The sequence below is a fragment of the Hippopotamus amphibius genome, chromosome 3, assembly GCF_030028045.1.
Source record: "Hippopotamus amphibius kiboko isolate mHipAmp2 chromosome 3, mHipAmp2.hap2, whole genome shotgun sequence".
Lineage (NCBI taxonomy): Eukaryota > Metazoa > Chordata > Mammalia > Artiodactyla > Hippopotamidae > Hippopotamus > Hippopotamus amphibius.
Window position 1 is genome coordinate 78,853,552 of NC_080188.1, and position 24,082 is coordinate 78,877,633.

At 43.3% G+C, this 24,082-nt stretch overlaps 1 protein-coding gene across 2 annotated transcripts in view; it reads left to right on the forward strand.

The window, feature by feature from the left end:
* Positions 1–24,082, forward strand: part of ARHGAP10 (Rho GTPase activating protein 10) — a 322,934-nt gene that overhangs the window by 289,520 nt on the left and 9,332 nt on the right. For both annotated transcript variants that reach the window (XM_057726057.1, XM_057726056.1), the window contains one exon: positions 8,916–9,075. In XM_057726057.1, coding sequence (XP_057582040.1) covers positions 8,916–9,075 — 160 coding nt within the window. The remainder of the gene's footprint in view (positions 1–8,915; positions 9,076–24,082) is intronic.

Below are 24,082 nucleotides of genomic sequence, written 5' to 3' on the forward strand. Positions count from 1 at the left end.
AAAGACCACTATGGCTCGAGGGAGATTTTATTGATGTCATAATATCTGCCACATGATGGAAACTAGGGCAGCATGATTATTTTTCTGCTTAGTTCAAAGGTTATATTTTGAAAAGGCTTATATAAGTTAGCAAAACAAACAAAACTCTCCTCCTCCTGCAGCATTTCATCATCCCCCCCCCCACCCCCAGTTTCAGCCTCTTCTCATCACTTTCATTCCCACAGCTGTTAGTCTGTCTATTACTGTGACATGTACCCAGACATGTTTTTCCTTGAGGATAGCCTTTCGCAGTTCCCTCCATGCTGTGCCCTCTTCAGCTTCAGACATTAAGCCTAAATTTTTGGTGCTTGAGTCTTCCTTGGGTATAGCATCCTAAGAACAGGCACAACAAATGGGCAAAGAAGAAATTGAAATACTCTAAACAAGACATTACTGGTTATTATTGGGCAGCCCTGTTTAAAAGATAGGAAATACAGAACGCTGGGAGGATAATTACAGTGCACAGTGACAGGAGAATGAATCCAGGCACAAGCGGGGAGGGGCCTGGGGTAGAGGCCACCACATCAGCTTTTTTTGCCCCCTGCTGGGGAAAGAATCTACCTAGTTTTGGTTGAAGCCACCCTCAAAAGTAAAATAGGTCATGTTTAGCCTTGAGATTTTTTTCGCTGTACTTAGGTAGTGAGTTTTTATGTGTCTGATCACATTTCGTAGTCCACTGTGATTTTGGAGTTTTTTTTCCCCCCAGAAAGTCTCACATACCAATCAATAATGAAAATAAGAGTTAAGCATATTAGCTTTTCACTTTATGGAATAGCCTGTGTACATTAATTATAGTGTACAAGTAATCCCTGTTGAGTGAGTACACTAAAATAAAAAAGACAGATATATTTTAGTAAATTCTAGTTTTGAGAGTTTTCCCTGAATAAATTTAATTTGAATATTTAAACAGTCATGATGACCCTTGGACTGTCCATGTTTAGGGAAATTGTCTATTTAAATATGGCATAGAAAAAGTTCTGAGTTTTCTTTGTTTCCTAATAAATATTTTAGAGCTCTGAAGTTTTCTTTGGCATTATTGTGCCATGTTTCACAAATTTTGATATGCAATGTCTCTATCATTGAGTTCTAAACCTTTCTTGATTTCCATTATGATTTTCTTTTTAACCATATTTAGTTTACCAGTATAGTGAAAGTGTAAAATCTATCCTTTTGTTTATTAAGTTCTAAATATTTTTAAATTTTGGCCTGAGAAGAGAGGATGTATAATATCCATCCTTCAAAATACTTCCTTAAGAATGAATTCCCTGGTGGCCCAGTGGTTAGGACTCTGTGCTTTCACTGCTGAGGGCCCGGATTTGAGCCCTGGGTGGGGGAACTAAGATCCCATAAGCTGCATGGCGTGGCCAAAACCAAAAAAGAACCAAAAATCTTAAAAAAAACACTTATCTTGAAGAATATTTATCCTCTGTTTATTGCAAGGTGTGTGTGTGTGTGTGTAAAATAGAGTGGCTTTGCATCATTGATTACAGATACCGCCCCCCACCCCCAACACTGTCTGAGAAGAGTATGTTAAAATCTCCATTAACAATAGTTGATTTTTCTGTTTTTCCTTGCAGTTCTATATGTTGCTTGAGGTTGTATCATTAGGTGCTTGTCTTCTTGTCCCATCATCTTGTCCTTCTTTCAGTATAAAATGACCCTCTTTGCCTCTCAGGTAGTTTATTAAGATCATTTTCTGTATTTTGATTTGTATTTGCCTAGTATAGCTTTATGTTTTGAAATTTTCAACCTTTGTCATTTCGTTGTAAGTATGTTTCTTGTAGTCAACGTATGATTGGATTTAAAAAATATATTTGGAGAATCACTGTCTTTTAATTGAAGAGTTTAATCCATTTATATATAATTACCATTATGTTAGGATTTCTGTCTTTTTATAATTTTTATTAATAATGAATTTTGATACCTTTTTGTTTTCTTTCCTCCTTTCTCTTTACAAAAACAAATGTTCTGCTGCTGTTTCCAATAAGCTATATTCTGTTTTTGTTTCTAAGGTGGTTGCTTTATTTTGAGATTTATCATCTTATTTATCCATCGGCTTCGTAAACTCAGGAATAATAGCTGGTTTTTAGATGACAACGATAGATATTGAAAATCTCATATTGCTTCTTTTATTTAAATGCTTGAAAGCTGTCTTTTAAGTGTTATCACCATAGTTCTCTATGTGGCAAACCTTGGGTGTTTTTGTGTCTTATATGTTTATTAGGCCCTCAAATTCAAAAGGCATTTTGGCAGTTTGCATATACAATTCTGTGCTCAAAATTATTCTCCTTCAATACTTTAAAAACATTACTTCAATATTGTTCTGAATTCAGTTTTGCTGCTGAGAACTCTGATGTCGCGCTGGGTCTTTTTTAAAAAATATGATCTGCTCTTTCTATCAGGATGCTTTTAATTTTCTTCTTTGTGTTTGATATTCTCAAATTTTGCCATAACGTATCTTATGTGCAGTGTTTTCTTTATTTCCCTGTTTGGTACTCTGAGTCCTTTAGATGGAGGGCTTTGAAATTTTTTAATTTTGAGGAAGTTGTCATTATTTCTTTAAATATTTCTTCCTCTTAATATACTTCTTTTTCTAGGATCTGACTGTTGGTAATTTCACTTCTCTTTTGTGTTATAGATCTTGAAATTGTTGAATTTTTGTTGTTGCTGAGTTTACTATCTTAGTTTTCTTTGTGTTCTTAGAAATTGTAGGTATAAGCCCATTGTCAAGGAGGATTTTATATGTGTACCTGTAGTTAGGACTACTTAGAGCCTCCTTCTCTTCCTTCTTTCTTTTTTCTACTCCCTCTCCATCTCTTGCCTCCACCATGTGCACCAGGTTGAATTATTCCTGTACATGATTCCCATCCCGGGGAGGGGAGAGGGCAGGCTTGTCAAATCCATCACCCAGGCAAATGGGGAACTTAGTCATTGGTTTTTGGCCACCGTTTAGTGTGGTGAGTGTCTCCCATCCCCTAGTTCCACATGGGGATCCTGCTTCTACCCCTGAACCACGCCTGGTGTATTGTAGGTATATTCACCTTTGGACCCCACAGGATTTAAATGTCTACTGGTTCTGCTGGTTTTGATGAGTCCTGGAGCCGGTAGACTTTGGACTTGTGGTCCTGCTGACTTCTGGAACTATTCCCTTTCTGTTTCTGTTTCACAGAGATGTGAAACAAGTTTTCAAGTACAAATTTATTTTTAAAAAATTTAAAAATCATTTTGTTGTTGTTGTTGGGCATATGTGGGAGGAAAGGTGGGTTTCCATGTAAAATTTCATTGCCATCTTGACTGGAAATTTCCTGACTGGCCTTTATTGTAAAAGTGTTACTGTGTTGTTAGAAGTGCAGTTACTTTGTTCTCAATAAATCTTTCTTTGATCTTAATGACTGGCTGTTTGATATTTAGAAGCACCTAAGATTATTCTAACGGGAAGCATGTTTGTATGCCAGCAGAACCACAGAGGGGGTCTCCTGTTGTCTTCCATTTAACCACATACATAACTGCAGAGCATGTTAGAAGTGCAGCTAATTTATTAGACCTTTCCCTTCCCTTCCTTTCCTTTTCCCGTTCCTTTCCTTTCCCTTTTCATTTCCTTTTCCTTTCTTTTCCCTTTTCCTTTTCTTTCCTTTTCTTTCTTTTTTTTTTTTTGTTGTTGTTTTTTGCCTTTTTCTTTCTTCTTTTCTGTACCCCTTCCTTTTCTTTCTTTCTTCTGCTAATTCATAAGCCAGGATGTTTGAGAGAGGGGAACACGGACTAGCCTTGCCAGTGGGGACAGCTCATCTCTGAGGAATAACAGAAACCTTCTGTGGTTTTAGCTCATACCCAAACATTCTAGGCTAAGTAGAAAACAGCAGGCAAGGGATTCAAAGGGAACTATGTCTGGCTCTTAACAGTTAGGAAGTGTATTTGAGAGGCGGACGAAGAAGAAATGAATGAAATGGGAGGGAAGCCTCTAAGCCTCGTTCCCTCCAACAATGCAGCAGCAGTTCTGCTTAAGTGAAATGTGCATAAGATGAGTGGAGACCATCACTTATCATCAGAACAAGAAAGTTCAACTACCTAGAGTAAAAGTTGATCAGTATATTAAAATATAGGAGATAAACACGCTCTGCGTTAACTGTGGTAGAATTATCAAGCTCTTACTCCCTCTTGCTGCTTAGTTCTCTGCCAGTCGTTGAAGATCTAGTCTCTCATGAAAACAAAACATTTGTGCACGTGCTCAGGGTCATAAAGAAATCAGACTAAGTAGTGAAATGCAGTAGCTGGCCTGAAAGGCATGTCCTCGTAAATACTTTTTTGGTCCATTTTTTATGAGAATCTGTGTCGGGGGTGGGGGAATCCTAATTACTTGTAAGATAATACTCCTCTCTGTTTACCATAATAGCAACAGTAACCACCACTACTACCAATAAGGAGGAGCCTGCTCCTTACACTGAAGTTCCTCCAGGGTTCTCTTCCACTTCTACATCTTCTCCTTTGCCCTCTCCATCCAGTGCCATGACTTCAACTCTACCCACATGCCTCTCACATCAATAAAACTGTCCCAGACCTCTCTCCAGGGCTCTGGGCTGTATAACCAGCTCTCCTCTGGACAACTTCCCTTGGATCTCTTACTGACCCCTCAAACCCAATATGCCTACAGCTGGTCTTATTCTCTCCCACACCTAATTTGCTCCTTGTTTTATTTATTTATTTATTTATTTATTTATTTATTTATTCATTCATTCATTCATTTATTTTATTGGCTGTGTTGGGTCTTTTTTTTTTTTTTGCTGTGTGTGGGCTTTCTTTTAGTTGTGATGAGCGGGGGCTACTCTTCATTGTGGTGTGCGGGCTCCTCATTGCTGTGGCTTCTCTTGTTGTGGAGCACGGGCTCTAGGTGTGTGGGCTTCAGTAGTTGTAGCACATGGGCTCAATAGTTGTGGCTCATGGGCTCTAAAGCACAGGCTCAGTAGTTCTGGCACACAGGCTTAGTTGCTCCGCGGCATATGGGATCTTCCTGGAGCAGGGATCGAACCCGTGTCCCCTGCATTGGCAGGCGGATTCTCAGCCACTGCGCCACCTAGGAAGCCCTGCTCCTTGTTTTTCATCCCCTATTTCAATTGATAATTTTACATTCACCCAGTTACCTAAGGCAAGAACTTGAGGGTTATGGTAGGTTCCTCTTTCACCCTTGACCTTTCATTCACAGAGTTCTGATGACTGTAATACCTGAATATCTCTTGAATCCATGTCACTTCCCTGTTTAATCTCTGCAATAACTTCCTAATGTCTGTAGCACAAATCCAGATGCCTTAGTGAGATATAAAACTCAACACCCTACCACCTTCTGCTGTGTTATCTTTACATGACTGTCTTCTGCACCTTTGGGTTAGAGGTTGATTCTTCACCTTTGTAACTTGGCATCTGCAATGTGACTTGTATGTAAGTAGAACCTCAGTAAATGGTTGTTGATTGAAGAAAGAGGGCGAGAGATGTTTTTGGCTTGAAAAGGGAGAGGACGATGATCAGAAGCTGCGTGCAGATTTTGTAACAATACTTTGAGATTTGTAGATTGTTTTCCCTTCTTAATTCCTGGAGGCATTGGTTTTTCAATTTCATGATCTTTTATGTGGCAGTACGTCCACTGCCAGTATTTCTTGAAGCCTCCTGATTTGCCTGGCACTGCATTGTGTTCTCTAAGGATTACCAAGATGAGACATGGTCTCCACCCTCAAACGATGCACAACGGAGGTGGGGAGCCAAAAGCTGGTTATGAAAGCATTAACAGTGCAGTGTAAACTTGACTGCTGCTTGCTCTCGTGAGAAAAGAGAACAGGCAGAAAAAGTGGTTGGCAAGGGCTTATGGAAGGGGTGGAATTAAGCTGGGGATTGTAAGGAAGTCATTTTCTCTTCTAGATGGTGGTAGTTCTATTCTAGTGAGTTTCCCATCTTGGAGTCTGTTCATAACGAAAGCCTTTCGGCACCATTTTTGTCCATGTACCCGGATCAACCTTGTTACTTATAGGTGGTGTGTCTGGAGATACCTGGTGAAGGGTAGCACCTAAGGAAAGAGGTTGTGTGACACTCTGAAGGAATGAAAGGTGAAAAATGACGAGGGTGTCTGACTAATTCTCAAGTACAAATTAGTTTCGTAGGATTTAAAATCTTTCTTCTCGATATTGTCTAACGTAGAATTTTTTAAAGCTTTATTATTTTCCTACTAGTGAAAAAGAAGTCGTTTAATTTTGGTGAACTAAAATTTTAGAATATTTAACCTTTACCTGCCTGATATTAGTGTTTCCTCAAATGCAGTGACTCTCAAGTAGATAAGCTGATTCTTGAACAGTGAGAAAGAAAGGAATTTTGTGCACACGGAAAACAGGGTGAGGGATCTCTTCATTGGATCGCTTTGTGTACACCTATGTCCTTATGTCAATATTCTTTTCACTTGAGGGTTCAGATTGCCACCGTTAGGCAGGAAGGAATTGAAGAATTCTCTTAACTAGCACGTGGTTTAATATGTTGAGTGACAGTCTGTGCTGTGTTAGTCTGCTTGGGGACAGGATTGGAGGGGGTGGTGATAAGCTAATGTATGTGGTGGTGAGAACATTTCAGGTATCTTTTGAAAGGAACCTTAGACCGTTGGGCTCCGCTTCCCCAAAGCCGGTTTTTCCTTATAAGAGTGAGTCAGGGAATAGCTGGGCCCAGACTCTCACTTGCTTTGCTGAGTCAGGCCATGCCCCAGAGACAGGGCCTGCATCCCAGAGAGCAGAGGGCCAGCATCGAGCCTCCTGCAACCAGGAAGCGACTGGCGTGTGAACTGCTGTGGCGGTTATCCTGTCCTGCTGCAGAACTGATCATATTTTGCAACTTTTAGCCAAGCCCCAAATTGGCAGCTGTCATACAGGTAAACGTTCAGGAGTTTACTGTAGATTCCGTGCTGGGGTCACATAGGAGGCCTTCTTAGTTTTGAAGGAAGTCATTGCCCAGGATGACGGAGCAACACACAGAAGACCCAGGAAAGCTGGAGCTCCAGGCCTCATTTTGCAGAACAGAGCTGGATGGACTGAGCTATCCAGGCACAGGGGGAGAAGCAGCCTTTGTTTCAAAGTGGACGGTATCCCAGAATGAAAATAAATCCAAAGGAAATCATAGAGATCTATCAGTGGGTTTTGGTTCATTTGCCTGAAAATGAGCCCTTCTCTTTGGGGCTGAATTATTCCAATTAGCTAAATACGTTTGTGGTGGAGGGCTGTAGAAAAAGGAACTTCGCTGAAAGAGGAAGCATGTGATATTCTAGACTGTGCGTCTGTGAATAGAGAGCAAGGCTTTGTAGAGAGACATCGCCTCGGGAGAAGACCTGCCCGCAGAAATCACAGTCACCTCTCGCCCCATCACCTCTCCCTCCTTGTCCATGCACTTAGAAAAGGAAAAGCTCAGAAAACTCTCCCCCACGGCAGCCTTCTGCACACGGTCGTGCCTCCCCCTGACTGCTGCCCTAGAATCCCTTCTTCTAGACGTCACCGCCCCCTCTAATTCCTCTTTGGCCTGAATTCCACTTTTCCGGATCTCCACATCTAAGATTCTTTTAGCCTTAGTTGTAAGCTAGGTCAGAGTCAGGTAAGAATTATTTTATGCAGTCGGTTTTCAAGATGAGTATCTTTGGGAGCGAGCTTCATCGGAGCCCAGGGTTGCTCTTGTGCTCCATTATCAGCAGAATTAAAATCCGTCGAAGATGGTTTTCTGAAAGTAGGTTCCTCGCTATTCCTGGTGTTCATACACTGTCTATTTCTGGGACTCAGGACAGGAAGAATGAAGGTTTAATCAGCTGGAAGCTGTTTGTGGCTGGGATGGGACCTTCCCCACTGTTATAGTCTGCTGCCGTGGCGGTTTGTTGAGCAACTCTTGTGACCCAGCATTTATAAAATCAAGGGCAAATTAGTGCTGTCTTAACAGAGAGTTGCTGCTTCTGGAAGACACCCCAGAGCAGTTATGATTTAATGGGGACCATGACTTTGGTCTAAGGGTCCAAGCTTCGACGGGGGCTGTTCAGGTGTGTTGATGGCAGCCGAGAGTCTCACGAAAGCGACAAGACCAGGCGAGGGACACAGCTGCTCTTCTGAGCTCTTTTCCACCTTCTGCATTTCCCATCCAAGCCCATAATGTGTACAAATGATACTAAACCCATTTCAGAAAATGGGCTTCCGTGAATGAATAAAACATGCAACCCATTTAAGAAATGCTTTTCTTTTTGGGTTTGAAGTCATCCCCTGCAGTCACTGCAGGGTTCTGGTTCTTGTAGAATGTCCTCCTTAATGTTCACCGGGAAATGGAAGTTTCTCTGTGTCCGGGATTTAATAAATTAGGCTATTAAATTGTAATCCAAGACACCAGCTCAGAAGACAAGGTCCCTTTCGAGTTGTTGAGTTTGTTATGTACTGGGTGGTGATTGGCAGTGGCTTAAGAGGCATCATGTGACTGGAAAGTGAGAGGCTGGACCCTGCAGGGCTGGTGGACCACTCTGGATTGTTCTCGAGGTGATCACTGACTTCTCACTGTGCTCCTTAGGGACCAGGAACTCATTGTGGCCGCCATTAAGGCTTTCATCTTCTGTTCGATCCGATTTCAATTGTTGTTTTCTCTTGTGGGGAAAACACTCCTCACTGTGTATTATCTATGATTTATTATAAGTATCTTTGGTTAAAACAACAACAACAACAAAATCTCTAAAGACCGGGCACCAAAATACTCTCAGGCTGCATTGTAAATGTAATTTTGGGTATAATTTGATTGACTGATCAAGTGATGCCATGTAGTTATTAGTGAAGTTGTTTTTTTTTCTCCTCTGAGTATTTGTTTGAAAGTTGATGCCTTTTTCTCCTCCCCAGGTGACCGTCCCAGTCTTCCTAAGGAAGACACCCCTCCCAGCAGCCTGGAATCACTTTCCTCCCCGTCTCCCATGGCTGCTGCTGCCCATGGACCCCCTGGACCAGAGAAAAACCATCTTCTTGCAGATGGGGGCAGCTTTGGTGACTGGGCATCCACTGCGTAAGTAGCTGTGCTTTTCTGTTTGGTGCTGAGGGAAGGAGGGCCTTGACCTTCATGTTGAAGTTTATGTGGCAGGTCGGTACTAAAGCCATTAGATCTCAGGACTGACCTGTGTTCTCTAATCAGTGGGGCTGCCAAAGGGAGAAGGGTCCAAAAAACAAGGTCTTTCTTGAATAGGGTCTCTGTGTTCCCAGTATGGAAGGGGTGGGCAGGTGCTATTTCAAATTTAAGTTCAATTTGCGGCAGTTCGGGATTGCACAAAGGAAGTTTTTTTATTGTCCTGCTCAGGATGTTTTCTCACTAGTTACTGCAAACTTTTAGAAAGTTGCAAATTCATGCATTGTGATTGATAGACTTTTGAGGCTTTCTATTGGATGATATCTTAGTTATATGAATTTTTGCAAGCTTTATGCTAGTGTTCTGCTCTGTTTACTCCATAGCATCCTGCATAATTGACAAGAGATGGATGAAATATCTCATTTTAGTTTCTCAGTTTGGTTGAGTGCCAGCCACAAGCAGATCAGCTCAGGTGTATTAGGACAACTAATACCAAACAAAATACCATGGACCTAGTTTGACTACATGAGGGTTTGTCTTTTTCTGCTTCCTGAGGCTGTCGAGTAAATGCAGATTGGTGGTGGTGTGGAACATCAGATTTCAAACAAATGCTCAGAGAACGAAAAAAAAAATTCCGCTAATAATTACATGACATTACTTGATTACTCAATCAAATGACATCCAAAAATACACCTGTAATTCAGCCTGAGAGTATTTGGGTGTCCTATCTTTAAAGTTAAAAAAAAGTTTTCTAGAAAAATCAAAGTTGCTTAAAATAAGATAGATAATGATGTCATTCGACCCTAGTTGGGCATTCTTGGGACTTTAAATGGAATTGGAACGTGTTCCTCACATTACTTGGCTTTTTATAGTTACTGCTGGGTTCACATGAAATCGTTATGAACTTATTAAGTATTAAAAGAGGCTGGGAGAAATCTGGTGTGCTAAAATTTGGGGGTGACCTAAAGACTTTGAAAATCTAACTGAAAATCCAAGTGGAACTGAAAATACGGGTACACATTCTCCAGATGAGATTTTTTTCCCTCCAAGATTGTCATATATGTATATTTAAATGCTGAAGACTGTGTATTGTGGATTTAAATGACTTATTACTCAAACAGGCCTGTCACTTTTATACTTCTTTTTTCAAAATAAAAATGCTACAAGCAACGTTGACAGTGGTTACATAGGAACCCAGCACCTGCAGTGACGGGCACTTTAGCGGTGGAATTTGGGGTGTTTGTGTGTGTTTTAAAACTCAAGCCAGGTCTCTAATTATTCCTGTCAGTAAGTGTCTGTCACAGTCAGTGCAGAGCATTTTAGTCAGTTCTGTTTCCACAGTGGTTCTGTGGAGAAGTGACATTCCAAGCCATCATGCCGGCAGTGCTCGAGTCACAGCACATCCACGGCTGAAACATCAAGAGCTTGGTATTTTTGGTCATAAATCAAATGAGGAGTGAATCCCCCAGCTTCCTATTCATACAGATTTTAAAATGTCATGGAAAGCACTCCATCCTTGAGAGGCCTGAAAGGAAGTGGGCAAAATAAGGAGTCGAAACAAGTCTGGAAAGGAGATTTTTGTTATCACGGAGACTTCCTGCTACTTGAAGAACTTGATATATTTTTCTGGGCACTGCGTACAACTCATCTCTCTCTTACATATATATAATAGAATGTTTCCTGTGTATCTTTTAACGAATTTACTTGTAAACTTAGTTCAGCGCAGATTTCTCATTACGTCGGGGAGTGCTTCTCACACTTGAACAAAATGAGGATCCCCTGCAGGGATTGTGAAGCCCACAGCGCTGGGCCCACACTGGAGTGATGTTTAGGGTTAGGAGGGAGGCTGAAGATGTGCATTGCAAACGTGTTCACTGATGATGGTTGGCAAACCCTGATAGAGACTCCTTTCCGCCCCTCCCGCCATGGATCTAGCATGGGCTGATGATGTAAACAGCTTCCCTGCATGTGCTGATGTAAACAGCTTCCCTGCAGAGTGTGGTTAAGAGAATGGACAGTGCTTCCTCCCCCCTCCCCCCCTTTTTTTTTTAATTTTTCTTTTTCTTTTCTCTTCTGGGATTGTGTGTTTGCGGTCGTCAAGCAGCCTTTGGGTAGCCTCTGCAAACTTTGATTCCCTCTGCCTGAAATGTCTCCCTTCCTTTCTGCTCAAGACAATCTTGACCTGTCTTGAGGGTCTAATTGAGTGTTCACTTTCAGGAAGCCTTCTCTAGGGCTCTAGTCTACTGCAGGATTTGGAATCATCCCTTTCTCTGGTATACCTAGTACAGGATGTTAGACAGTGATTCCCTTCTAGTACTAGTTAATACTTACCTTTAATTGTTATTTGATAGTAGTATGTGTGTGTCTATCTGTGTAGCTATATCAGTGTCTCCATCTGCCGGCCTGCTGATCTGTCTTACTCAGTTTGGGCTGCTATAACAAAAATACTTTGACTGAATGGCTTATGAAGAGCAGGAACATATTTCCCACAGCTTTGGAGGCTGCACCTCTGAGGCCAGGGTGTCATCTGGCTGGGTTCTGGTGGGAGGCTGCTTCTGGTGTGCACACTGTTCACTTCCCCCATATCCTCACATGAGAGAGAGCAGAGGGCAGAAGCAGGCTCTCCCGTGGCTCTTAGAAGGACACAGATCCCATTCATGAGGATTCCACTCTCATGTCATCCCAATTTTCTCTCCAAGGCCTCACCTCCGAACACCATCCCATGGGGAGCGGATAGGGTTTCGGCGTGCAAATTTTGGAGGGAGGTGGTGTCCGCAAACTTTAGGTGCATAACACTATCCAGTCTTTCCCTCACTCCAAGATCTATCATAAATTCTTGATGCTAAGAATTGCGTCTTACACTCTTTGAACTTTTTAGTGATATTGACATGGTTATTAGTAAATATTTTATTTCCCATTTTATTCCATATTTACAAAAATGCTTTCCTTTTGCAAGTCTCATTTCTTTCTGTATATCATTGAATGTCTCTAAGGCAACTATGTTTGGTTTGGTTTCCATCTTCTTTCTTCCATATAAAGATTTAAAACTCTTCCTCTGGGAATTTCATAGAATTAATCTCACCATTTTCTCTCTATAGCATTTTTATTTCCTTGGCATTTATAAATTTAGTTTTCATTGTGTGTGCTTTTCTTTTTGTTTCTTTTTTTTTTTAAAGCCATCATCTCTGCATACCAGCTGTACAGTATTGATTACAGTAGGATCTGAGTAAATCTGATTAAGATCCCTTTTAATAAAACTTAAGTTGCTGTGGCGTCATTGAAACTCTACTCAGAGCCTTAAAAAGGAAGCACTGCCTGGACTGCTTGGTTTTAATCCAGAGTGGTGACTCTGTTCCAAAACTTACACCTGCCTTATCTCAGGTCCTGAAAAGTGAAGCCCAAATGTGTGTGGATTACATAGGACCCCAGTAGCTCTATTATACTGAACTGCCATGACCCCAGCCACCAGAAAGCAAATCTATGCAGCAAAACCTACAGCAGCTGATATTCTGATATAGGCAGTGTGTAAATACAGCTGTAGCCTCTGACAGGTAGAAAACAATCCAGCAGAATTGGTTTTCTTGGGTTTCTGCTGATGTTTATAACTTGTGGGTATTATTCATTGCAGTCAGTCAATCTGGAGCTATTACTTACCTGTACACTCAGTAAGGTGATAGGTGACTTCATTGCCAGTGAAGAATTGCTAGCTCGGTCTCCTTGGAGAACATTACATCATAGGTCAAGGTATTTCAAATGTTCCGAAGTCATTTTTTTCCCCCAATAAAGTAGTTTTCTCTTCAATTTTAGATGATGGAGCAGGTCCTTGACAAGTAATTCTTTTAGTTTCCCTGCCACAAAAGAAAATCTCTTGTAAGAAATACCAGGCATTGCTATTTGCTTCCTCTACAGATTTCAGATGAAAAGGAGCCCCTCCTGCTAGTACATGCTCACATTCAAGATGACAGCATCTTAGAATAGCTCTTTGTAACTGGGAATGTTGGTACCCTGAGGTGCAACTCAGTATGTGCTCTGGCAGGCCAGGAGGGCAATAGATCCTTCTCTCCCACCCAATGAGAGGCTTGACTTGGTTTATCCTAAATGTGAAGATGTTACTAACACATCTATCCCAGGTGCTGCTCTGAGCCGTTATTGTGCGTCAGAGATTCAGGCCTCCCCAGACTTGATGCTAGTTGGTTAAAGTCATTAGACGGTAGAATCCCATGCCCATTTACAACCTTGTGCATGTCATCCATAAACTTTGTGTGCGCTCACTGGTGACCGTTTTAATTCTTGTCAGTGAAGTACCTTGCTTCCTTTAAACTGGGCAAAGAAATAGAGGTTTCTCATGGACAGCTACTTGGCATTTGTGATTACTTGACTTTTGCTTCCATGATTGCTTTTCAGGAAATTGATGAATTTTGCGGATAGATAGCAAAGTACCCCTTAAACTGAATTCTTATCTACCACAACAAACCATGAATGATTTGTCTGAAGTCCAGAAAAATAATCACCTTAAACAGTTTTTAACATGTTTTGGTGCAATCAGGCGCACACTTAGAAATTGTAAGGAGCAGTCATAGGCAAACTTTGTCTTCACCTCTTCCCTTCCTCTCTCTTTCTTTTCTCCCTCTTCTCCACCCCTTCAGGGAGGGCTTCCTCAACTCCACGGCTCCCTGACTTTACTGCTCCCAACCCTGCCGGGGGCAGTCAGTTCACCCTACAAGTTGATGTCTTAAATTTTTATCTTTTTTATTATAATGATTGTTTCAAAAGAAAATAGGGAATTTACCTTTTAAAAGTTTTTTCTCTCTATCCTTTTTTTTTTTTGCATATCTGCTTTTTTGCTAACTAGACTAAGATGAGCACATATGGCTTTTGTAAAAGGGGGAGAAAAGTTACATAAATTTGAAAAACGACTAGACGGTGGTATTTAACCCACCAAAGTGAATTGCCTGTCATAGGAATTTCCAGCATCTTTATTGGCTGGTCAGGAGATCATATTCTATTAAGCGGAGGACCTTCTCTGCTTACCTGTAGGTGGACCCCGGTTGCAGAAAGTGGTGGATTCCATGGAGCAAGGTCTCTAGTAGAGCTGGTGCCTTCATGTGAGGCTGGGTGAGGAGTAAACTGGAAGCCAGTCTCCCATTCCTAAGTGAGCGGCACAGTCCCTGGTGGGTTCAGAAAGATGGAGGTCTAAGATAGCTCATAAGGAAGCACAGGGCGGAAGAGCAGGAGTGGGCTGCCTTCCTGTGAGCCCTGGCAGCCTTGTGACTTCTGCTCGGAGGTTAGCCCCTTCTGGACCTTTTGGGGGCTGGGCACTTAGAGGGGGCAGAAGCTTTTGCATCAGCAATGGCTGGTGGTGAGAGGCTGAAAGAAGGCTTGATGCAATAGGTCCTCTCTTGCATTTCTCACAATCAGAGCCTGGAGCATTAACTGTAGGGGGCCACAGACTTTGTTGTGGTCGCTTTAGAACTGTTTCATGCTGATCCTCACATCAAACCTGGTGGGGTAGAAATATGTTCATTTTTAAAGATAGGGAAATGGAGGCACAGAGAAGGTCAGATATTTGCCCCAAGCCACACGACTGGAAAGGGGCAGAGAAGGGTTACAACCCTGATCCGTCTGCCCCCGTGATCTGTGGGTCCCTTGGACTTGTTTTACTGTCGGTATGGAAATCGTCTGGTTCCATGTGGGAATGTCGTCCAATTGCAGCTTTCCCCGATCCTGAGACGCAGTGAGCTAGCGGCGGCTGTCAGCTGGCCGCTGCCCTTGTTTGGAAGAGGAAGCGCTGACCCTGTGTGAAGTCATGTGGCTGTGGTTTATAATTATCTACGGGGAATAAACACTTGAATCTGAATTGCCGCACATTCACCATCCAACACCTTCAGCTGAGATTTAGGGAGGAGGACGTCCTCCCCTGCGGCCGAGCTGGGAGACTTGGAAATTTAATATTTTGCAACAGAGCAGCGTGCATAATCTTTTTATGAGTAACATGATATCCAGTAAAGCTCTTGAAGCTAAATACTTGGCCATTGACCATCAGTCTATTTACATTAATGAAGTGGGGGGGGGGCGGTAATAACTTTTGTCCTGTATATTTTCTTGAATCTTCTCTCCAACTTGGTATAGGAGTTATGCCATCCCGACCGACTGCCTGGCATCCTCAGAGGCTTCCACACACGTTCCTTGTGTCTTGCTAGTGTATTTTTGGTATTTGTGTTGTACGCTTGGCACGTGCATGTAGCCTAATTCACATCTTCCTCTGCTGTGCTGTGACTACAGATTCTGAAATTTGGAGGTTTTATTTTCAAGCCTGATTGTTGGTCGTTCATATAACTTTAAAGCCCCGTAATGAAAAGTTGACTTTCCAAAATAAAGACGCGTGTCTGAATTTTTGTAGTAGCTTCTCTACTGGTTAAGACTCAAAAAAAAAAAAAAAAAAATTGTCTTCCCATTAGTCTTGTCTTGTTTTTGTTTTTCTTTTCCATTTCAATGGTTTTTGCTGTTGTAATTTGTCACTTGCTGTGTGTGGATTGGTTGACTGGGTTTCAATATTGAAATACAGGCAAGGGCCTTGTGAGCTTTCTGAGTTGAGAGATCACGATATAGACTGGTAAAGCATTGATTTTAGAATCAAACAAGCCTGGAGTTGCATCCTTTTCCTGCCACTTAAAACCTGGGAGGCCTTACATAAATTACTTAAGCAAACCATGGCTTAGCAGGATTATCTGCAAAAGGGGAGTAACAAAACCCACCCCTCTGGCTTGCTGTGAGGTTTCAAGGTACCACATGTAATAAAACCCAATCATGGCTCCCCTGGGAGCCCTAGGCGGCCACCTGCTTGCATTTTCCTTTCCTCTGAGAACCTAATTTGATATTCTTAGTTGAACTTGACCCGACTTCCTGGTTCGTCAGTTATGTAATCTCCCCACTAAATGGCTTAGGGAAAATAACCTCTCTAGTCCTGGAGAAGCCTTCAGTGTTGACCCAAAGTTGCGTTGTTTCCAGCAGTTACAGTAGTTGTTCCAGGAGATCATGGGGCTCCTGTCCTAGCCTCGCTGGGTAGGAACCTCCCCTGTAGAAGCTTCTGAGAGTAGGGCCCTTGAGTATCGCATGACCAAGGCGTGGGCTTGCCACTGGGACTCAGCCAACTCTCTAAACTGTTCTGAGCAGTATGGGAAGCTCACCCATCACAACAGGTAACCTGTGAAACAGCTTGGTGAGTACCCAGAGGATTTTCTTAGCACAGTAGCGCTGTACCTGTTTTGAGCTGTGCTCGGGAGCCCCTGTTTTATATGTTGTCCCCTCATGTTGGGTGGCGGCTGTCTTCCACATGGGAATTGAGCTGGTAGAAATGTTCCTGTCAGCTGCCCTGCAGGACCACAATGCTGAGACCTCTCTACAGCCCCATAATTCTCTGAAGCACAGCTGCAGCTTCTTTTCTGTTTGGCTAGCAAGCTAACGTTCAAGCCTTGTCCCTGATTCCACAGTGATCATCTGGAAGGAAGAGAAATACAATTCAAGGAACACTGAGTGAAAGATCAGTCAGAGGTGTAACTCTCAGTTCTTTCATAGCAAAGCCTGAGAAAATGATCTGCGTGGGAGTGAACTTCGTAAGATAGGGGCTGACTAGATGGTGGTGTCCTTTCTTGTCAAGGAGGGAAACCCCCCAGCAGCCTCCGCATCCCACAGGGTGAGGATGGAGTGTTCAGCGAGGTCGTGTCCAGCCTCAAAAGGTTCTGTCTTATCTGTGTTCGAGAGGTTTCCTTCCAGCCCAGGGGAGCTTACCATCATCATCTTCATCTCTTCCAGCTCTCCACTGCAAAATGGATTCGCATCTCATCCAGGGGTCAGCAAACTGTGGTCCACTGCTGCCTGTTTTTGTTTTGTTTTTATTTTAATAAATAAAGTTTTATTGGAACATAGCTACCCAGTCATTCAGATTGTGCCTGTGACTGCTTTTGTGCTGCTGGGATGGCAGGGTTAAGTAGTTGCAGGACCTACAGCCTGCAAACGCTGAAGTATTTCCTGTCTGGCCCTTTGCAGAAAAAGTTTGCTGACCTTGATCTAATCTATAAACAGAACTGATCTTTTTGGAAAAGCCCACATTCCTTAAAAACCAGTTTCAACAATTGTGGTTAATTGCCTTGTTTTAGATGGGCGGTCCAAGTGATTTTTATTTTACTTTATTTTTAAAAAAATATTTATTTATTCGGTTGTGCTGGGTCTTAGGTGCAGCAGGCAGGCTCCTTAGTTGTGGCATGTGAACTCTTAGTTCCGTGCGGCATGAGTGTGGGATCTGCTTCCCTGACCAGGGGTTGAACCTGGGCCCCTTGCATTGCGAGTGCAGAGTCTTACCCACTGTGCCACCAGGGAAGTCCCCCAGAATCTTCTCATGTCATTGAACGAACCAAAAGTTTTCCTTATGGTTTTTGGATGCCTTCAAGTGTGTGATCATAATTTCAAAAGGCTTTTAGTGTTTCAGTGATTGAAAAATTTATTTGGGGTTATTCGTTTTACAACCTGTTGTTAAAAAAATTTATTTTGAAATAGTTTCAGATTTATAGAAAATTTACAAAGATAGTATAGAGGGTTCCCATAGACCTTACACCCAGCCTCTCCTGCTATTAACATCTTACACTGAACCCTGGTACTTTGGTTAAAACTAAGAAATTCATATTGGTACGATACTATTACAGACTTTATTTGTATTTCATTAATTTTTTCACTCATGTCCTTTTGTTCCAGGATCCAGTCCTGTATCATATGCAGTCATATTGCCTTTAGCAACTTTTTTTCCCCAGTGGTGACATTTATTTAATATTTATAGTTTTCTCCCTTTAACATAGTTCGTGGTCTTTTGGTAAAGAAGATGATTCGTGAGTGAAGATGTGAGCCTGGAAAGCAGAGGCGGCAGTACCTAATGCTCATAAGAAGGGCTTCATGTATCGAGTGCTTATTGTTCTCCAGTCACTGCGGGGGGCTTTATACCTGTCATCGTATGTACATCTTACCGCCACCCAGCCTGTTAACAATCATTGATGCTTTCACTTTAGCTAAGGAAATTGAGACCAGGGAGCATGTTACCCAAGTTTCAGTTGTGGCTGATCCTCAGCGGGGGCTGATAATGCCAGCTCTGCCTCAGCTCCCCCAGCGGGAGTGAGAAGAAGTCTCCTCTCCCTCCCACTTCCCCTCCCCCCTTCCTTTTTTTGAAAACAAGAAAAGGAACAAGCTTCAGGAGATTAAAAAACTGCAGATGGGCACACAGCCAGGGCTGTCTTCGGAACCCGGGGTCTCTGTAGAGTGGCGTTGTTTCACGCACTTGTAATTGGTGTGATTAAAATCCTTTGGTCACCCTGCCCGTGACCTTCAGACTCCGTGGACCTGCCCCCTGAGCACCTCTGCCTCCCCTCTTTCTCCATTCAGATCCTCTTATTCTGTTCCAGCTGCTCACTCGGAGGGACTTGAGGCTGTGAGCTCTGAGCAGTCTTGTCAGAATGGGGCTGACCCGACATGACCTTGAGTGAGTCACCTTCACCTTTCTGCGATCGGCTTCTCGTGTGTCACGTGGAACGGTTAGCACAGCTGGGCATGGGTGTGGTGACGTGCAGGGAGCTGTGTCTGGCACAGCGCCGACCTGCGCCTGGGTATCAGGGAGGGCGTGATGATACTGACGATGGCACCGTCGGCTCGGGGCAGAAAGCCTCCCCGGGTGCCCACGTGACAGCCAGCTGCTCCCCGCTCTGTCCTCCTGCGGGAGCCCAGGCACCTCTCTGTGTGGCGCGCGTCACCCTGCGTCGTGGTCATCGATTTGTCATTCTCTTCTCACCTGACTGGGTGCTCGTGGAAGACAGATGTCCTGGTTCCCTGGGTGTCCCCAGGGCAGGCGTGGGGCCTGACAGGTAGCTCTCAGACCATGCGTGATGCGTGAACAGGGTCCCGTTCGCACCCCGCTGACGATCACTGATGGCCTCCCGGCCCAGCGCTGTGGCTCACGGCCACTTGTCGCAGGCGCTTGTGTCTCCCTGCTGCTGTGCCCCTCGCGGTGCTCACTTGGAACCAGCAGCGTGCTGGCTGGGGAATTTTCCCTCTCTGGCACTTAAGGAAGAACGGTGGCATTTATTTGAACAGAGATTTCCCATAATATACAGATCGACAATATTTCCTTCTGTCTTTATTAACATTTTCAAACACTTTTGCCCAGGACAGCTGTTCTAGACTTATGCTGTACGTTTCCCAGGCTGGAATGAAAGATCATTTCACGAATGTGTTAGCTTCTGCTCGGAGACCTTGCAAATGAGGTTTTTAAAATCTTTCCTTCCGGTGCAAACTTCTGATTTGATGCCGACATGATATAAGCCGTCGTCAGATATCTTGGTATTGGGGGGATTTAATCACTTCAGATAAACAGTCATTTCTTTTCTTGATATGTATCCGCTCCTGAATATTAAATTACGCTCTGTGCTCCCAGAGCCTGAAATTGGGCGCTTGTGTTGCCAGCACTGCCCAAAGTCTGACCCCTCTGTGCTATGCAAGCAATGTTTGTTAGAGGCAGACGTTCTCTGGTGACTGGTGCAGCTGTTGTCGAATTTTAACAGTTAAGGCCTTAGGTCCCCTCCCCCACTTCTGAAATGTTTGTGCTCTGCTGCTGCCAGAAAGTTTTTTTAATATGCATGGCGCGTGGAGTCTGGTCTTGGAGAAGATTGGGTCACAGTTTGAATCCCAAGCAGCATATATCGCTGATGTGTTACATTTTCAGAAAAATAAACTCTGTAAAAGTGTACACATACACAGCGCCGGTCATAATTTCATGTTGTTGAGGGTTTATTCCTCCCCATTGTGAAAGCTACAGGGTCTTTCCCTGAAATGCAGACCTGTTTTGCTGGCAAGAGTGCTGGATCTTGCTGCTGGACAGAATTCTCTCATCATCTTTACAAATGTTATGTTCTATTTCCATCCCCTTCACCTGCCCCGCCCCGAGGCAGGAGACGTCCCAGTTGCCTTAGGAATACCAGGTAGCCTTTCAACGTCAGAACGTTTTCGAGAATGAGTTTCTGAGTTAGCAGGAGGAAATGTGTGTGTGTTTAGTGAAACCCTCTTGTTTCCATTTCTTCCTTTTCTTTGAGAAGGAAACATTTCTCCTCATAGGAAGGTTGGCTCTTCTGCCCTGAGAACAGAGAGGAATCACGATGCTTTCGGTTGAGTATGTGAAATTGGGAAGAGAGCAGAGAAACAGATAGTCGTATTTCTCTGTAATTTATTTCTGTTTTGGTAAATGTGGTTTCTGAGCTTTTCAGGAAGAGTTGACTTCTGTCTCCATTTTTGCAAACCACAACTTGGCTTTCAGGAAACATGGCACTTTACGTGCTTTTTTTAAAGGTTAGTCAGCAGCTCATTATTAAATAAAATTGGTGATCTGTGATCATGCCAGTCTGACTCATCAAAAATCCATAGTTAAAGGGGCAGGAGGAAGAAGGAATTAAATAGATTTTTAAAAATGCTTAAATCTGGGAAGTGGTAGGAGAGAACACTTGAAATATTTCATTATGTTCTACTGGTAATGAGCTTTTTATTCTTAGATCACCTATCAGAAAGTCTTTACCCAAAGACTTTCTTAGCCAGGGTGCTCCTCTGAACCACAGAATACAAGAAATGACCTGCGTGTTTTCTCAACGCTCCCAAGGTTGCTGTCAAGAACTGTGACATCTGAAATTTGACTCTGCTTTGCAGACTCCCACGTTGGCCTGCCATGATTCCAAGGATGCTGGCAGAAGGCGTGGGGCTCCTGGTCAGGGTCAAAGGACTGTACTAATTACAGCTATAGCAGTCCTCAGAGTATTAATTCAATTCCTCGTTCCCATACGGTGATGCCCCGTGGGCCAGATAACACCTGCCCATGGAGTGTTATTAACAAGAGAGGAACCCAGAGCTCAGGAAAACCAGATCTTTTATGATGGGCAGTGAAGCCTGTTCTTCACTTAAGGGGAAGACACCAACTTTATCTTCCAAGGCTCTGTGCTCTACAGACATCCTTGACAAGATAATCCAGACTCTGCTCACTAGAAGTGCAGAAACACAGAGACCATTACATAAAAACAAAACAAAACAGAACAGTTTTTTTTTTTTTTAAAGAAAAAACCCACATAGGTAGCTAGAGCAATTCCAGATGTGCAGGAGAGGGATTCATTCGTTGTGTACATGGATGCCTTAGGGCCTCTTTCTTTCCTAGGGCCCAGGCTGAGGAAAAACTTCTCGGCCTTTGCTATGGGCTGCCCTCTAATGCTTAGGGTTCCTCTGAAACATTTTAAGTCAAAGAAGGGAAAGAGAATATCAGAAATTATCTTTTAAAAGGAATACTTTCCTCTACTGCTTTCTCAGAAAATATAAGTATTATCTTTTAAAGAATTAAGTAGTGAAAAAATATTTTTTGGTCCTTATTACCAAGAAACAAAACAAAACCCACATTCTGGAAAGTAGGAGATGGTTTATATAAAGAAATTCATGTGTACAATTTCTTGCCTTTCAAAAAGAAAAAAAAATTGTCAGCAGGTTGCTTCTGGAGACACCTGTGAAACATTGTCTGGCCTCTGCTGGCTGAGGTGAGAATTGAGGCCTTAGGTCTTGAGTATATTTATTTAATCGGTTCTTGCTTCCTGCCTCATCCCTACTTCTTGCCAGCGGAGAAGCCCGTGGAAAGTCTTCTTGTATCCTCGAGGCCACTCTGCTTCGTTTCCTGAACTTTGTTTTGCTGGGCGGGTCTCCTCTTTCACAGGACTTCAGTTATCCACAGGACTTAGGATGCCTCCTCCGCCTGTAGAGGCCGTTCCCCGACTTGAGTCTTACGACCCCTTATGAAAAGTCCAGCCCGTAAAGTTCGTGCCCACAGAGAACAAGTTCCGAGCTGAGGCTTCTGAGATGCTGTGGGGAAACCCAGGGACTCAAATATAGAAATTTAGGTCTAAGTGGGAAGCCTGAAAGGCTCTCTTGGTGAACTGGAGAGTATGGGATCACATAGCACATCTGTGTGTTGAAAGGCAACAGAAAAATCACAGAGGACAAACCAAGAAGCAAAAAGGGCTCATGTTGAGAGCTTAACTCTGGACAAGGATGGTTGACTCTGAGCTCCTGTTTTAGGACGAGGTGGAGAAAGCCGAGCTAAGGATAGGCCCTTACCGTCTGCGTCTGCTCTTCCAACAATACTTTCACTTTCTAGAAGGGGTATTTTTCCATTACATAAAAACAAAACAAAACAGTATTGTTTTTTCTTTAAAGAAAGCTGTGAGGATGAAGTAGATAATAGCTATAAAATTGATGACCTTTACTTTTAAAGAGCCTTATAAATACACACATTGTTACTTTATCTTCATCCCATAGCTGTCCTCCCTCTCAGCAGGTGGATGGCTATCATTTCATCACTTGACTACTTACGACCAAGGAAGCGTTGATGGGGGTGGGGTAATTGCTGTGAGATAAAATGGCAGTTGTTTGGCTAACTGTGGTCTTAAATTCTCTGTCAGAGCTTCACTCTTGCCATCTTCTCCCTTCCTGATTAGTGAGACACCATTAAAGGTTCATTTTCTGCTAAAAAATGGAGTAACTTTTGCTTTTGGCATTACAAATCCCCTTGAGATGTATAGGTTTCTTTGCTTGGCATTAAATAGGTTTTATGACTTCCAGATGAATGGCTGGATGCAGGGATTGTAAATAAGTTGTTCAAAGCATAATGTTTTTAAAATGTGCCTCCTCCCCCGCTTATTCTGATCAAAGTATAGGCAGCCTTCTGTGTACTAAATATCTATCAAGTCAGTAATGCAATATTTCACAGACCTGGTGTCTAAAATCCAGTTGTAGTGTCAGCACATCTGACTTGGTTGCTTGGATGTGGCAGGAAGACGTCCCGAGCCGAGCACTCTGACCGGCTTTGTGGAATCTACACAAAGAGTTACCCACCTGCTCTCACCCCAGAGGCGAGAGAACTGGCTGAAACCATCACAGAGCAACTCATGCTGATCTGCCCTCCCATTTATTGGTATGATGGGCCTTCAGAGAAGGTCTGTGACTTAGAGAGGTCGGAGGAGAAGAACTGGGGGAGGCGGCTGAGGCTGAGCTGAGAGAGAGACAGATTGGAGCTGGCAGAGAAGTGGGAGAGCCTGAGGGGGAAGGAGGGGAAGTCAGCGGAACAGAGCTGTGGGCCGAGGGGCCAGGCTGCCGGGCAGGTTGGGGAGCCCCCAGAGGGCAGGTGGGGGAGCTCACCTCTTCCTGGGGAGGCAGACAGGGTGGCTGATGGTGCAGGCCGAATGGAAGGCATGGGGCTGGGGGCTTGGCTAGGAGACCTCGGCGGTGACACAGGCATGAGCAGTGAGGATGCAGTCATCTCCTGCTCGTGACGAGGAGGTCGAGAAAGGAACAGCCTGGGAGCTTTTTGCAGTAAAAATGGACATAATGTGGTGTTAGTTCTGCTTTAGAAGAACCAACAATAATGCTCAGGAATGTGGAAAGACACAGAAGCTGCTCGTGGAAACTGGTTTTAGCCATAGAGGGTGAATTTGAGGTGAGGGGCATCTGGGTGTAGCAGCACTGAATCCATACGTGTTGAAAATGTACTTGAGTGAGATGAGAAGCTTTCAGCACTGTGCTTTTACAGCAGGATTTCACAGCCAATAGTCACAAGCCTCTAGTTTTGACATCATTGAAGAATAACTCAGTTCAGATCAACACGTAATTTATTGAACTTTCCACATTTAGAAGCCCCTCCATGAGTCTGTTTACTGACCTTTTGACATTAACTTATTTTCAAAATTGGCAAATATTAGGGAATGTTAAGGTCACCAAAGGTTTGCTGTCCATTGGTTTCTCCCTTAAATGCTAGTCTTTGGTCCACTCTAGAGGCATCTTGATTCCCAGTGGCATTTTGTTCTGAGTTGCCACGTGTATATGACCAGATGAAAGA